General features: G+C 46.3%; 1 protein-coding gene across 3 annotated transcripts in view; it reads left to right on the top strand.

The window, feature by feature from the left end:
* The window catches only part of MYH10 (myosin heavy chain 10), a 142,241-nt gene extending 130,220 nt beyond the window's left edge, over nucleotides 1-12,021 (top strand). For all 3 annotated transcript variants that reach the window (XM_044981950.1, XM_044981949.1, XM_044981948.1), the window contains 8 exons: nucleotides 1,552-1,713; nucleotides 4,386-4,514; nucleotides 5,788-5,876; nucleotides 6,129-6,252; nucleotides 6,372-6,580; nucleotides 7,608-7,716; nucleotides 8,728-8,900; nucleotides 10,320-12,021. In XM_044981950.1, coding sequence (XP_044837885.1) covers nucleotides 1,552-1,713; nucleotides 4,386-4,514; nucleotides 5,788-5,876; nucleotides 6,129-6,252; nucleotides 6,372-6,580; nucleotides 7,608-7,716; nucleotides 8,728-8,900; nucleotides 10,320-10,464 — 1,140 coding nt within the window. In that variant the 3' untranslated portion in view covers nucleotides 10,465-12,021. The remainder of the gene's footprint in view (nucleotides 1-1,551; nucleotides 1,714-4,385; nucleotides 4,515-5,787; nucleotides 5,877-6,128; nucleotides 6,253-6,371; nucleotides 6,581-7,607; nucleotides 7,717-8,727; nucleotides 8,901-10,319) is intronic.
* The last annotated feature ends 4,553 nt before the right edge of the window (nucleotides 12,022-16,574 follow it).

The following is a 16,574-nucleotide window of genomic DNA, read 5'->3' as shown; positions in this document are numbered from 1 at the left end:
AAACTAAGAACATGGTTAATTGATTTCTTATTACCTAAAAGTTGGGATGTCCCTCAAAGTTTGTGTGACGTTCCTGCCCTATGGAGCTCTTAAGCACTGATCTTTACACATTCTGTATGACAGATTAGCACAAAACCTCCAGTACATGTAATGTAATATGTTTGATTTGAATTTCTTAAGGGGACACTTTCTACTTGGCTGTTCTCTCCATTTTATCTACCTTTTAAAATGGAAATGACTGGAAATGTCTTTATAAATCCAAAACTACTAACAAGTCACTTACAAAAATGCAGTTTTTGGTGTGATCTTACTAAAACAAACTATTCCCTTAATGAAAATTGGAAAAGGGATCACAGGATTGCCAACCCCTAGCATTGAACTATTATGTCAGGCTCCAAAACATTGAGATGGCTTAAAAATAATGAGATTTTTAAAGAAGTTTTTAGGTTCATATTTGTCTTCTAATGTAACAGGCTTTTGATTTCATTCTCAAGCTTTTCTCCAGAACAGTGAGGGCTAGAAACTTGCTTTTTTTCTTTAAAATTAAAGCAGTCCCATAATCACATGACTCAAGGAACTGGATCTTAAAGAAAAGCATCAAATATCCCCAAACTCTTCATAAAATTGTGAGAGTTGGAAACACTGGCCCAATGCCAGCTTCTATGGGAATGTTATAAACAATGGACAGAGAAGGTAATTTTTTTTTAGGCTCCCTACCTCATTCTGCTGTAAGTGTGCAAATTGCTGCATCACCAGTAGAAAAGAGCTCTTGACATTCTAATACAAAATTAGTAAATTCGATTCAGTATACAACAAAGTCAGTTTTGTGTGTTTCCTTTCACTATCCTCTGTGTAACAACCAAGTTTTCTGGCTCAATTTTAACATTGTTGCATAACTTGTTAATCTGTTTTGGCTTACTATTGGCTGGTTGCTCATATATTTGATACTACTTAAATTGCTCTTCATTTTTGCTCTGAATAATTATGGTTGGAATACAATGTCTTACTGTATGTGTTGGTGACATAGATGTGCCTGAAGTAACCATTTAATTATAATTCTGTATTAAAAATGTTCAGGTTATTCTATTGTTTTGTGTAAGAGCAGTTTAATAAGCTGAAATATTAGTTTCTGCACTGGAACAAAGAAGGTAGACAAACACTGATCAGAACGTTGATCATGAAGCAGTTGAATGGGTAGAACTGTTTTTAGTCCATAGGATGTTTAGCATATGAATTTTCAGAAGTACTTCAGAAATTCCCTGGAGGTCACATTTGCTTTGAGATCTTGCTTTGCTTCTCGTTGCAAAAACTTCTGCAGAGATCACAAGCTGTCAAGATTTCCATAAGTTGTGTATGGGTTTTCTCCCTCAAACTTACCTTTTGTAATACAGTCAACTGGATAATGATCAAGAGCTGAGCTTTTCTCATGTCACTCGTGTGTTGTCAAGGCCTTCCTTGGTTCTTATCCTTTTAGATTCATTCTGAGATCTCCTTGGGTTTTCCCATTTCATCCATTTCGGTAACAGAGCCTCTCAAACTGTCACTTCACAGGTGCGGGAGCTTGAAACGGAATTGGAGGATGAGCGCAAACAGAAGGCTCTTGCTGTGGCTTCCAAGAAAAAAATGGAGATGGATCTCAAAGACCTTGAAGCTCAGATAGAAGCTGCAAATAAGGCTCGAGATGAAGCAATCAAACAGCTGCGCAAACTGCAGGTGTGTGAAGCCAATCCATGAATGAATTTGGAGTGTCTCTTGCTTTAGAGTGCTGCTTTTGGTCAAGTTTCCTTGCAGTCTGAGGGTGAGAACAGCTCCCTATTCTCAAGCTTCATTCTTTCCCCTGGATGGCTGCTTCCTGCAGCATATTCCAACAGTGTCTGTAATTTCAGTTCATCAGTGTGTTTCAGTGAGATGGTTAAAATTGCCTTATTTCAGTATTTTGTGTAAAGGACTCAGTTAAATATCTCTTCTCCCCACCCAAGGACCTCCTAAAACAACCAGGTCAAAATAACTGATTAATAGCTGAGCAGTGACTTGAGAATGTGTGTTCAAATGTGCTAGGTGGGGCTGGTAACACTGCCTATTAAGGTTGCCCAGCACTTCTCAAAACAGGGCAGTATAATGAGTTGCTTATCACTTTGTCAAACTATTTGGCCTGAAATTTTCCAGGCTGGGTGTCTGTCTCAAGCTGAACCATTTTTGGAAAGTTTTGGCTGAAACTGTTCAGGCATTTCCAAAAATGAGACTAGGAGAAGATACATAGCTTTGCCCATGGTGGGTTTTTTTTGTTTTGTTTTTTAAATAGTAATTCTGGTGACCTTTTCTTTAGAAGCTCTAGTGCCCTCGTGCTTTGGAACAAGGTTTGAAATTTGGAGGAGGGAGGGTAGAAATGGCTCTTTTTGTCAGGGATGTGCCTTTCCCATCCCTGTGAAAATCTGCCTAAATTTGGCCAAGTGGTAAACCTTTGAAACATCACAGGTCTCGCATTCTCAGTAGAGACTAGCTGGAGCATTGCAGCTTAAATTCCCTGAAGATTCTGTCCACACTGAACATGCTCCAGTCTTGGGCAGTAGGGACATAAACAGGAGTTCCTCTGCAATTGCAGTTCCCGGCTGCTTTGGTCTGGGTCTGGGTCCGGGTCTAGGCACCGGAACTGAGAGCAAGTAGCCTGTCTCTCCTGTGCTCTCAGTGCCCCACTGCTGCACCCAGGCAGTGTAGAGGAAGAAACTGCCTGAACCAAATGCAGAGGGGACAATTGTCAGACTGGGTGGGAGGAGAAGATACTGGGAGCTGGGGGGTGGGAGACTGGGATCCAGTGGTTGGAGGGGGAAGGGGAAATGGCTCTGACAAAGAGCCAGGGTGTGGGAACGGAGGGGAGACCTGGGACTGGCTGGGCAGAGAGCTGGGTTGGTGAGGAAACACACTGGACAAAGACTAGAACAGGGAGCTAGTCAGGGCAAGGAATGTGGGCGTAGGGGTGCTTGGAGGCTGTGGGGAAGACAGATCAGATGAAGAGCTGGGAAGGGAACTGAGACTGGGTGGGCAACCTCAATTCTGGTAATTCTGAGTGATTCGCAACCTTAATATTCTTTAATGTATTTTTATTTGTAATATAGCTATTGACTCCTAATCTCTGAGCATTTTGTGCATGGTTCCAGTATACAGAGGAAGCATGAAGTGCAACCTTAGGTTTTGCAGTGAGACACAACTTTTCTTACCTGAGTGTTTAAGGATTAGATTCCTAATTTCAGAACCCCCCAACTGTGTAAAGTTTGACATCTATTTATATCATACCAAAAACCAGGTACATGACCGCATCAAAGTTGGACTAGTTTTTAGTAGGGCAAGCCAAATGTGCGGTTCCATACCCTAACATATACTGCTGTGTATTCTTTTAGGTATGTATAAACTAAGTGGTCCCATGGCTTGCAGATTTTGGCGTGCGTCCATCACTTTAAAACAACTTAGTGCCATTTTTCTTAAAGGAAATAGAAGTTTTGAGTTGATTTTTGGGGTCTAACGATATCCACAGTCAAGCCAAGTTTGTGGAAAATCTGATCAGTAGCTGTAATGTTCAGAACATAAAGTGTGTATTTAATGTCACACATTCAGACTAATGGATCTTTTTGTGCATCTACAGACTTGAGAACATTTTCTATTACAATGTTTATTACAACATTTTTCAGTCAATTTAGGTAAATCAAACCTTTTTCCCCCCCAAGCCATTTGAAAGCATGAGATCTCAATAAAATTCCTGCCAATTTTTATCATTCAAGTTTAAGCAGGTTTTTTTTTTCTGTAGCCCTGTCTCTCTTTATTAAAAATAAACATGGGAAGTTGGATAGAATCCAGTGGCGGAGTATGAGACCAAAAATGTGTGTTTTGGGGTTACCATGAATAGTGATCTCAGACAGTAAGTAAGACTAGGCCCCCATCTCAAAGAACGCCAGTTACAGAACAGGTCACTGTCCTTTCTGTGTGTGTGTGTACTCATTTACTAAATGCTGAACTCCCAAAGAGATTAGAGCAAATTCCTGCACTTGTCCTCTAAATTCTGGTCTACACTACGGGGTGGGGTGGTGTCGAACTAAGGTACGCGACTTCAGCTACGCAAATAGCGTAGCTGAAATCGAACTACTTTAGTTTGACTGACTTACCCGTCCAGACGCGGTGGGGTCGAACTCCGCGGCTCCAAGGTCGACTCCGCCACCGCCGTTCGCAGTGGTGGAGTTCCGGAGTCGACCGGAGCGCGTGGGGAGTTCGAACTGTCGCGTCTTGATTAGACGCGATAGTTCGAACTCCGAGAAGTCGAACTCACCGCGTCGACCCGCGCGGTAAGTATGGACCTACCCTAAGAGAAGGAAAAACCATCATCTGTTAAATTCCAGGCTCAGATGAAAGACTATCAGCGGGAGCTGGAAGAGGCCCGTGCATCCAGAGATGAGATCTTTGCTCAGTCCAAGGAGAACGAAAAGAAGTTGAAAGGCCTTGAAGCAGAAATACTCCAGCTCCAAGAGGTATGATTTAGTTGCCTTTGTGAGCGGCGTGTATGTTCTGTACACCTGTCTGGTGATTAGAACACTGGACTGGGAACCAGGAGATCTGGGTTCTCTTTCAGCTCTGTTGTGAGCAGCCTGTGTGATCTTGGCTGTCATTTAATCTTTCCATGCTCTGTTTCCCCACATGTATAACAAAGAGACTTTCCTACCCCGTGAGGGGACATGAGGCTGAATTGATTTCAAGTGCTCAGACATTTCTCTGATGGCAGGTGCTTGAAATGCAGAACCTCAGTATTACTAATAGAGAATTAGTTCGGTAAATGCACAAGAATCTTTTAATGCCTCATAACATGGTTACAGAAAATATACTAATGCAGCATTATAGAATATATTTGAAGTTTTCCTGACACTGGTTGTGTAACTACTAAGGCTTTGGCTACACTGGTGCTTTACAGCACTGCAACTTTCTCGCTCAGGGGTGTGAAAAAACACCCCCCTGAGCACAGCAAGTTACAGGACGGTAAAGCGCCAGTGTAAACAGTGCCCCAGCGCTGGGAGTGCGGCTCCCAGCGCTGTAAGCTAAATCCCCTCGGGGAGGTGGAGTACCTGCAGCGCTGGGAGAGCTCTCTCCCAGTGCTGGTTCCGCGACCACACTCGCACTTCAAAGCACTGCTGCGGGAGCGCTTTGGAGTTTCGAGTGTAGCCAAGCCCCATGTTGTGGGCCACAGAGAGAAGCATGTGCCTTTTAGTTTGTTTTGCCATGGTTGCGTATGCTTATTGTAATGTCTGGCAAACCAAAGACTCTTCTGTAGCTTTGTACATGACTGTTTAGGGGGTGTTTATTTTTCATGAGCTTCAAAAATTAAGACTTTTTCCATGAAGAGAAACCAGTAATGCAGTATGAATAATAATAAAATTGATTCAAGATATCGATGTATTAACAAGAGAGATGGAAAGTAATTGACATAATTAAAGATCAGTCTAAAATACTACAGTATTTTCCATTTAGGATTAAGGGAAGTAAATCCACTGCAGTCGTGAAGAAGCCATTAGCGACAGACTGGGAGTGTGAGCTAGTGGTTGGAACAAGGGAGGGAGCCTGGCTTCCTGCGTTCTGTTCCTGGCTCTTTTGCTGACTGACTGTGTGACTGTGCAAGTCACATACTAGCACTTCACTGTCTCCTAGTGGTATTGGGGAGCTGAATTAATGTTTGCAGAGCTCTGAAATCACCAGTGCTATTTTAGTCTGCGTATTAAATAAGCAAATGAATCTTCTTGTCACCCCTTGCAGGATCTTGCTGCCTCAGAAAGAGCTCGTCGCCATGCTGAGCAAGAGAGGGATGAGCTGGCTGATGAGATTGCAAACAGTGCTTCTGGAAAGTGAGTCATCAAACGGACTGTCATCCTGTCCAAGGCTGTTTATAAGCAGCAATGACTGTGTCTTCTACTAATGCACTTGCATGCCCGACACTGACCTCTTGGTTCACTGTTTTCCTGATTGAAGGGAATGACTAGCATAGGCACTGCAGCATCGGGAGAGAGTTTGCTGATTTATTAAAAGCAAGTGGAGGTAATTATTGCATTACCTGGTTGGACCATGTAACGTCCCAAACGCTTTCTTTCACCCTCCAGATCAGCTTTGCTGGATGAGAAGCGCCGTCTGGAAACCCGTATTGCACAGCTGGAGGAAGAACTGGAAGAGGAACAGAGCAATATGGAACTCCTCAATGACCGGTTTAGGAAGACCACACTGCAGGTGAAGTACCTTTGGCACATGCTGCTTTGGGCACTTTTATCTCCCTTAAGTGTACATATAAAAGATGAATGAAGGCTTTGAATGTTGCCAGATGACTGGCTCTTCTTGCCATCCCAAAGGTTGATACGCTCAACTCTGAGCTGGCAGGAGAACGGAGTGCTGCCCAGAAGAGTGAAAACGCACGCCAGCAGCTGGAGAGACAGAACAAAGAACTGAAAGCCAAGCTGCAGGAGCTGGAGGGATCTGTGAAATCTAAATTCAAGACAACCATTTCCGCTCTGGAAGCTAAGATTGGGCAGCTAGAGGAACAGCTTGAGCAGGAAGCAAAGTAAGAAGAGATGGTTGTTTGGTGTTCCAAGTAAATCCAGGCAACACTGGTTATTTGAAACTTCCATGGCCCTAGCAGGACTTCTCATAGGTACTAAATGTTCCCATCTCAGCCTCAGCAACTTGATTTTCTTAGCTAGAACTCAGTTGCTGAAGGGACACTCTTGGACTGAACAGCATAAAAAGATTGAGGCTTTACATTGTGTTCACCTTATCTGGGTTTCAAGCTCAATTAATTGTACAGAGGAAACCGTTGAACTGTTTTTTCCCCAGACTAGCTGGGTGTGGGGCCTCCTTATGATGCTGTTTGCAGTAATACAGTGGATCCCACATTGTAGTGCAGCCGTATAAGTATCTTGCACAGCCAGTGACACAGACCTCGGCAGTTTGATAGCACCCACCCCCACAACCCTCTATCAACCTGGATTAGGAAGTGTGTGCAATGGGCAGTCCATTAACATCTCATTATTTTTGGTATTATGGTTATTTTTGTGAGGTAAGGATGGCTTTTAATGTCCTGTCCAAGGGCAAGGCATCCTGGCTCTAGGGAAAAAAATCAGCCTTCTCTTTTAGGACCATAATTTCTCCCTGTGATAAGACCATCCTCTCTAAATCTTCAGTCCATTTCCCTCCATCCACTGTTGTACTTTAGGTGTGGGGGAGGACCATAAACCATCTCTCTTCTGCAGATGGTTAGCAGATGCCCTTGTTAAAGCACCACAACTGAGCCCCACCACAGTGAACAAGCACCCCTGGTTTTAGCATGGGACAGCCAAGCCCACTCTGCTCCCGTGCTGACAGATTAGATCCTTCAGTTACAACCAACACAATTACAAGATAGCATTTTAGAAAGGTACTTAGAAATCAAACCCATTTGTGCTCCAGAGTGTGACTCAGATCTGGACATGCTAGCACCGAACTCTACGTGCGTTACAGTTGTGCTCTGGAAAGAGAACGCTGCTACAGATGAACCAATGTGTAAAATTTCCAGGCTGATTGATCCTGGGGTTAACGCTCTGCTTTCTTAGGGAAAGAGCAGCTGCTAACAAGCTGGTACGTCGTACAGAGAAGAAACTGAAAGAAGTCTTCATGCAGGTGGAAGATGAGCGTCGGCATGCAGACCAGTACAAAGAACAGGTAAGCAAAGGTGCACAGCCATGCTCCAAACCCAAACTCCTGCAGACGTGCTCTGGGAAGAGCCTCAGATACAACTGCTGCCCCACAATCAGCCTGGAGGATAGAATACTCCCCGGAAACTCCTGCTGCAAAAGCCCCACACCAGACATAAAACAAACCCTGTTCAAAGGTTTGCTGATAACAATGAGAATATAGCCCAAGGTCGAAGTTCTCACAGCGGCCCTCTGCAAATCCAGGTGGAGCTGCTGGGTAGTTCCGCGCTTCCTGTCTCCAGCTGCACAGCTTTTATGCTGTCTGCTTCTGCTGGGAACTCGCGGGCCTTCTTTCTCCTTCCTCCATCCCTCGAGGCGGTTTTCTCTGTGGTCTCCCCAGCCACCTGAGAGGGGCCTTCACAGTAGCCCTAACTCCCATCCAAACACCTCACCAGCAGCAGCTACAGGCAAGCTGCTGGCAGGTGGAGCCTCTGTGCATGGGCGCCATGATGTAGCCTGGTGCTCCCACCTGCTTGAGCTGGGGGGCTGGGCATCAGCAACCCCATTAGGCTCCCACACTGCAATCAGTACAGCACTGTGGGTCTGCCAGGACTGGAGGCGGAGGGAACTGTGCACCTGGCAGGTGTGGATGATCTCCCCCTGCGGGCTCCATGCCTCTCCTTTACATCCTGCAGACCCCATTGCTAGGTAGGACACAGCTGGTGTCTCTGCAAGAATGAATTGCAGCTCTTCAGTTGGAGATTTGCATAGCATGATAGGCTGGTCACTTAAGCTCTGGGCTCCACAAGACGCATTTGAGGAGCTTCAGTCACTCAGGAGACATCTGGCTAGGACAGTCCCACTTTGACACTTGAACCCGTTCTGTCCCGTCCCGATCAAAATCCCCAGCGAGGCTGAACGTGATCGACGAGAATTCAGCTCTTTCCTTTCTGCCTTACCCCAAAACTTCACTTAGCTGCAGCTGCTCAGCTCTCTGCTTAGTCGAGCTTTGTGCTGACAGCCTGGCTCTCTCTCCTAGATGGAGAAGGCTAATGCCAGGATGAAGCAGCTCAAACGCCAGCTGGAGGAAGCTGAAGAGGAAGCGACACGTGTGAATGCCTCCCGTCGTAAACTTCAGCGTGAATTAGACGATGCCACGGAGGCCAACGAGGGCCTTAGCCGAGAAGTCAGCACTCTGAAAAACAGGCTGAGGTAAGCAGAGCCGATCTGCGGGCCTGGGCCCTGGAAGGAGCTCTGAGCACAGGTAGCATCTCCCCTAGGTCTTCACAAACCTCAGTGAAGCTTTCAAGTAGCTACAGGAACTTGCTGTCACGGTGGGAGGCTTCCGTGATGCCAGGGTCTGTTAGAAGAGCCAGTAATGTTACAGGAACTTCAAACTGGAATCTAGAGTACCAGGGTCTATGCTGGGAAACATCAGTAAATCCTCATGAAGATCCTTGTACTCAGTCAGCTCCAAACCTTCTAGGCTCTGGCTCTGACAGGTGGGTTGGTTTTAGTCAGTATGATTGATTCCAACCTCTGTGGAAATGCTGTAAGGGTCAGGGAGGGGGCTCAGCTCCTTGATGATGTAGGTGACAGACAACCATTTATTTCTGCCTTGTCCTGGCTGGAATCCAGCTCAGTGCCCTCTCTGGGAATGGTTCTCTGGCACACCAAGAAAGACGTGTGGTCTGAAGTACAGGGGGAGGGGAACTGAGCGAGCTAGGCACAGAGCAGAGCTGGGAGAGGCAAAGAGCAGCTGAACTGGCCAGCTGTAAGACTGTGGCAGTACCGCAGTGCAGACAAAAGGAGTTGCTTGTCATGATGGAGTGCATGGAGCTCAGATCTCTTTATAATGTACAGCGTCTTGGAGATCTGCTCGGGCCTCATTTTTAAACCTTCCCCTTTTCTCTCTTCTCCCCGCCCCCCCCAAATCAGCACTGCCCCCCTCCTGCCCATGGGGTCGGCCTCGCTGCATCCTTTGGTGGCTGCATGCCCTGTCACCCACCATCCTCTGATGGGCTGTGCGTGTGCGGCAGTGCCATGAGGTAGTGATGGCCGGCTAGTGTGAGGTGCACAGCCTCACGGTGCCGACCCCGTGGGCAGGGGAGGAGAGCCAACCTTTTCTGACCTGACCCAAGCCTGACACTTTGGATCCCATCTGGCTCCAGTCAGGTTGCAGGGCTGTACGGCATTTGTTCTCCACAAGTCAAACATCAGCTAGTAGTGAGAAACACTGACTATTAATGTGCTGTAGCTCTGAGCCCATTTCCTGCTGCTGTTAGATGTTCCTGCATCTGGGGCCATTAAATGTCCACAAATGTACTAAACTCCATTCCTTGCCCTGCTTCTGACTTACATGACATTTGGGAAGGTGGTCTGCATTGAAATAAACACCTTCGTTACAAAATGTCTTTGGAGGGTATAACTACTGGCCCCAGTGAAGGTTTCAGGACCCTCCTTAGTGTAGGATGCCAAGGCATTTAGTGACTAGAAGAATGGATGACTTGGTAGGACTTCTGGGTTCCACCCTATTCCTCTTGGTGGCTTTCCAGGTGACCCGTTCACCCCACAGGCTAGACAGTGAGGACAGGCCTGCATTCAGCAATCATTTGGTGTGTTTTTTTCTAGGAGAGGTGGCCCGATCACCTTCCCTTCAAGTCGATCTGGTAGACGCCAGCTGCATATTGAAGGTGCTTCTCTGGAACTTTCTGATGACGATGTGGAAAGCAAAGGCAGTGACATCAATGAAACGCAGCCCGCCCAAACCGAGTAGAGCCGTGTCACACCATTAGCATGCAGAGACCTTTTACACATAGTGGAATGCAAAGGACTTACCTGACCAGCAAACTGCCTTGTGGCCGTGAATCTGCCTTATGTAATATTGGCATGCTACAAGGTTACTTATCACAGGTCGACTATGTCTTAAGGCTCTGTAGCCTCACCATACTGTACCCTGCTTCAATATAGGTACAACTGCTTTTTTATATATAGTAAACTGTCTCTGTTCAGTGCATCTCTTTTCCAGATATTCCTTGAAAAGCCATTTTATAAAGCATCATGTGAAGGATACAACTTTTTTATCAATTCAGAAACTTCATTCCCAAGCGGTAGTTGGTTGGGGCAGACCCGTTGTTGTTACTATGCATGCTTTGTTGTACAGATAACACCCTTCCATTTCTTTTGTGCTCACGTGGCCCTCAGCTGTAATACGTCTGTTGGCACACTGTGAAGACCAAACTGCTCCCGTATCTCCTCTTTTTCTCCTAATTATTGTGAGCAACACACAATCAGCAAGTAAACTGTGAAAAGGCCTTGGAAGTGTTCAGAGGGAAATCTAGGGCTGAATGAATAGTATCCATTTTTAACCTGCCATATCATTTTGAAGTGTTCTTGGCATCTGCTTCATCAATTAGTGCTTGTGCACTACAGGTAAATTTAATAGTATCACCGTTAATTTGTACAATACCTCGCATCTGTACAGACCTGCTGTATCAGTCTGAAGGCATCTGTACATAGTAAGGCTAATAAAATATGAACACCAGTAACATGGAAAAAATAAACATGGAACAGAGGCTCAGGATGGGAATTTACTTAACTGCTGGCTGATTAGTCTTCAGAACATGGAGCTGAATAGCTGCTGCTCCTCTTGACATGAGGGAGTTTCCCAGCCATGAGATGCAGGTTTAAGAAATACCCAAGCCAGCCTTGTGTAACACAGAGCAGGCTCACGTACCAGCTGTTGAGCCTAAAGCAGCAGGACCATCTGTACTGTACTATGTTTTTGGCTTGTTTGGAGTCTCTGTAGTTTAGAGGTTAAAAGATGGATATTGCCTGCCTGAGAGTTGACATGCCAGTGGATGTGAATTCTTTCTTTGGTTTTTATTTTGAACAGTGTTGCACCAAGTAGCTACATGCTTTTTGTTTAAATAGCTGAAAACTGACATTACAGAAAGTGCCTTAGACACTACAGTACTAAGACAATGTTACATATATAATTTGCCTATATAACAATGATTTACTGTATTAATTTTTGACTGTGCTTCATATCATGTACCTCTCTAGTCAAAGTGGTGGTATTGATATTCAGTGATAATGAATCAGTGTTAACTATGAAATCTCATCCCTCTGCAATGTGCTTGAAAACATGATTTTTCCTTTGGGTTAAAAGCTTTAACATCTGTTACAAAGGTTTTGTTGTGCATTTGGATATTTTTTTAATTGAACTGGCTGTTGACCACCAGGCATCTGACTGCAAATATCTTGTTTTCTTGTATACCCATATTTCTAGACGATGATTTTTGTAAGACAATAAATTTATTCATTATAGATACTGATGCCTGCTCCATTTACTTACAAGAAAAGTTAAATCTATGTAGGCCTCAGGAGCTAATAAACAAGAATACGACTTTGGCGGCTGCTGTTTCCCTTCTTCCTGTTAGCTAGTCGGTTTTGATTTGTATAGAGTATAAAGGGCCTGTCGGGTGCTCTGTGCTTTTCACATGGTTACCAGTCCAGTTTTAGCAGGTTCTTTTCATTGCATGCCTAATCATTGGACTTAATAGAAATACACAAGTGGGAAGATGCATGGTATTCTGCAGCTGCCTGGATCTGTTTTATAAATGACCATCCGTGCACTTCTTGTGGTGGTTTGTCTCCATTCTGGCCTTTAACTGAAGCTGAGGTCTTTCTGGATGGTGAAGTTCAGATTTCCAGTGTTAGAACTCCATGTTAATATCCATTGGCAATTCCCACTGGAGTCCTGAACTGCTGGCTGCATACTTTATAGGGGAGGAGGTGAGCTAAGCTTTGGAGGAGAGCTTCTGAAGGAAGAGTTCGCCTTTACCCTACTGGATGGAAGTGTGGTTGATCTGCTTAGTCTACCCAAAATAGACCTTGGATTCTTCTATTGACTTCAGCTGGTGTCGTTTGGACATAAATGTTCCTATACAAATCCTTTTTTAGATAAACTGAAGTCCTCAAAGATAATGGCCACTGACATACTAATTCATACAGGGAAGACACAGCTCAGGGTCTCCTCTCCTCCCCCCTCCCCCCTCAAAAAAAATCCCACAAATTTTTGTAGCTGGCCCGTGTCTCATCACTAGATGCAAATTAGCCTTTGAAAGGACTGGTCTGTTATGTATCAAAGCCCTGTTCCCTAACCACAGTGCAGGTGGATGGCTTTAATTCAGAACCTTTCCTATTCCTGCAGGAAACCAGATGGGATGTGGGCTGTATAACATTTTCATTAGCAGTTGAAGCCCTGGCTAGTATACACAGTGATTCATAAGTACAAGTTACTAGCACAGCAAGAGGTGGAGAACAAAATTGCTCTTAATGTAGAGAACACTTGGCTCCACGCTGCAACTGCCAAAGACTGAAGAGCCTGCTGATTTAAAGGTGGTGCGTGGACCAAAAACTGAGCCGAGCACTGATTCCCGTGCTCTGAGACCTTGCTAGCCAGCCATGGACTCTGAATTAGATCTGGAGTTGCCTGGGGAGATAATGGCTACGATAGAGCTCTGGAGTGGTGATTTTGTAGGTCTTCCCTACTCCAAACATGGCATGCTGCCTGTTGCACAAGCTGGAGTTTGAGTGACTTCCCATCCCAGGGACAGCAAGTGGGGTCATTCTGTCTGGAGCGGATTCATGCCTCTTAAGGCCAGAAGGGACCATTGTGATCATCTAGCCTGACCTGCATAACACAGGCCATAGGACTTCCCACAATTAATTCCTGCTTCAAGTCCAATAGCTGTGATTGGATGTTTGTTTTTCTAAAAGATATGATTGAAATATCACCAGTGATGGAGAATCCACCACAAGCTTTGGTGAACTATTCCAATGGTAACAATGCAGCTTATATCTAGTCTGAATTTGTCTAGCTTCAACTTCCAGACATTGGATCTTTGTATCTTGTCTGTTAGACTGATGAACCCTTCACATTAGGGACTGACTGACTGATCAAATCACCCATTAACAGAACACAGACTGAGCTCCTTGAGTCTCTCACTAAGGCATGTTTTTCCCAATCTGTTAGTTCTCAGGGTGATCCCTGAGCCTTGTCCAATTTAATTAAGTCTTCACTTGTGGACAGCAGAGGTGGCCACAGTATTCCAGTAGTCACAGCAGTGCCAGCTCCAGCAATAATAAACCTCCTTACTCCTTGAGATTCCCCTGTTAGTACAACCAAGGATTGCACCAGCCCGTTCAGCTACAGCATCACATTGTGAATTCATGGTCAGTCTCTGCTTCCCAGGCTTCCCAGACTTAAAGAAGTCTGGGCTGGATGAATGGACGGTAAGGTGGATAGAAAACTGGCTAGATGGTCGGGCTCAACGGGTAGTGATCAATGGTTCCATGTCTAGATGGCAGCCGGTATCAAGTGGAGTGCCCCAAGGGTCGGTGCTGGGGCCGGTTTTGTTCAATATCTTCATTAACGATCTGGAGGATGGTGTGGACTGCACCCTTAGCAAGTTTGCAGATGACACTAAACTGGGAGGAGTGGTTGATACGCTGGAGGGTAGGGATAGGATACAGAGGGACCTAGACAAATTAGAGGATTGGGCCAAAAGAAATATGATGAGGTTCAACAAGGACAAGTGCAGAGTCCTGCACTTAGGACGGAAGAATCCCATGCACTGCTACAGACTAGGGACCGAATGGCTGGGTAGCAGTTCTGCAGAAAAGGACCTAGGGGTTACGGTGGACGAAAAGCTGAATATGAGTCAACAGTGTGCCCTTGTTGCCAAGAAGGCTAATGGCATTTTGGGTTGTATAAGTAGGGGCATTTCCAGCAGATCAAGGGATGTGATCATCCCCCTCTACTCAGCACTGGTGAGGCCTCATTTGGAGTACTGTGTCCAGTTTTGGGCCCCACACTACAAGAAGGATGTGGATAAATTGGAGAGAGTCCAGCGGAGGGCAACAAAAATGATTAGGGGGCTGGAGCACATGACTTATGAGGAGAGGCTGAGGGAACTGGGATTGTTTAGCCTGCAGAAGAGAAGAATGAGGGGGGATTTGATAGCTGCTTTCAACTACCTGAAAGGGGATTCCAAAGAGGATGGATCTAGACTGTTCTCAGTGGTAGAAGATGACAGAACAAGGAGTAATGGTCTCAAGTTGCGGAGGGGGAGGTTTAGGTTGGATATTAGGAAAAACTTTTTCACTAGTAGGGTGGTGAAGAACTGGAATAGGTTACCTAGGGAGGTAGTGGAATCTCCTTCCTTAGAGGCTTTTAAGGTCAGGCTTGACAAAGCCCTGGCTGGGATGATTTAGTTGGGTTTGGTCCTGCTTTGAGCAGGGGGTTGGACTAGATGACCTCCTGAGGTCCCTTCCAACCCTGAGATTCTATGATTCTATGATCTTGGCCATGTTAAACTGCATCTTGGTTGCTTGCACCACCCGGATCTTTGTCATGGACAAGCTTTCTCAGCAACCTTTTCTTCTAGTCACTGATAGCACTGCTCTTTGATTGAAGTATTGTCCTTTCCCCACCCAGATCCCACATGTCAAGCAGTGGGGTGGGAATGGCATAAACCAGAGTAAAACTGGTGCGTGGAATAGTTATCACCTTATCATGCCCAAGGCTGTGAACTAGGGCTCAGCATCTCCCAGGCATTAGGTTCTTAACCCCTAGCAGAGTGATGGGCACCCTGCACCTCACAACGGGGCCCAGTGCGCCTAGAGAGCTGCTGCCTCAGCTTCACCCTGCACTATGCACCCAGTGCAGAACAGCGGCTGGACCAGGCTGTGAGGCAGTGACCTGGAACTGAACTCTTACAGCAGGCGCTCAGCCCAAGTACCCATAGCATATACAGATTCCTTCCCTCTCACCTGCTCTGTTACGTGGCACTGAGCTTATAAACCAGGCCTGCACAACATACGGCCCGCGGGCCACATGCGGCCCGCGGAGCCTCACTGTGCGGCCCGTGGGGGGATTCTGAATCCCCCGCACACGGCACTCTGCGGGGAGCCCAGAGCCCTTTAAATCCCAGCCGCGGCTGGGAGTCAGAGGGCTCTGCGCTGCCCACAGCGGAGGGCAGCCCAGAGCCCTTTGAATCCCCGGCTGCTGATTGCCCCCTCCACGGACCCCTGCCCTAACTGCCCCCCAGGACTCCCACCCCCTATCTAACACAGCTGCTCCTTGTCTCCTGATATCCCTCTCCCAGGACCCCAATATAAAAGCTGCTGCTGCTTGTCCCCCGATTGCCCCCTCCCAAGACCCCTGCCCCTTGGGACCCCAGCCCCTATCTAAGCCTCCCTTCTCCTTGTCCTCAACTGCCCCCTCCTGAGATCCCCCCCCCCAACTTCCCCTCAGGACCTCACCCCCACCTGTCTCCTGATGAACCCGAGACTCCCATGCCTATCCTACTGCTGCCTGTCCCCTGACTGCCCCCCCGAACCTCTGCCCCATCCAACCCCCCCCCCCCGCTCCCTGTCCCTTGACTGCCCCCCGGAACCCTCTACCCCTTCTCCAACCCCCAGCCCTCTTACCGTGCCACTCAGACCAGCGTGTCTGGCTCCACGCAGCTCCAGACACGTTGCTGCCATGCTCCCCCACAGCCCCCCCCTCCCAGCACCTGCCTTCCAGATTTGAACACCTCAGAATTCAGGAGTGCTCAAGCTCAGTTTGGGCAGCTGTTACTTCATTTCTCCCAAATCAAATATACTGATCCACTGTAACTTGATGTAGAAAAAGTAGGATACAATTGAGCAAGAAATGCTTATTAGGGCTGGAATTGCTATTTTCAACAGCCATTGCCTTTTTGTTTGTTTGAAAGGAAGACAGTGATAGTGCATTGGCAAATTCCCCATAGAAAGAAAGAGTGGAACAAAAGAATAATAAAGGCACCTCAACTTTTCCTCATTTATGGAGGACAG

Source organism: Mauremys mutica, chromosome 12, assembly GCF_020497125.1.
Source record: "Mauremys mutica isolate MM-2020 ecotype Southern chromosome 12, ASM2049712v1, whole genome shotgun sequence".
In the NCBI taxonomy this organism is placed as follows: domain Eukaryota; kingdom Metazoa; phylum Chordata; order Testudines; family Geoemydidae; genus Mauremys; species Mauremys mutica.
The sequence above is the reverse complement of the archived record's forward strand: the minus strand, read 5'-3'. Positions and strand labels throughout refer to the sequence as shown.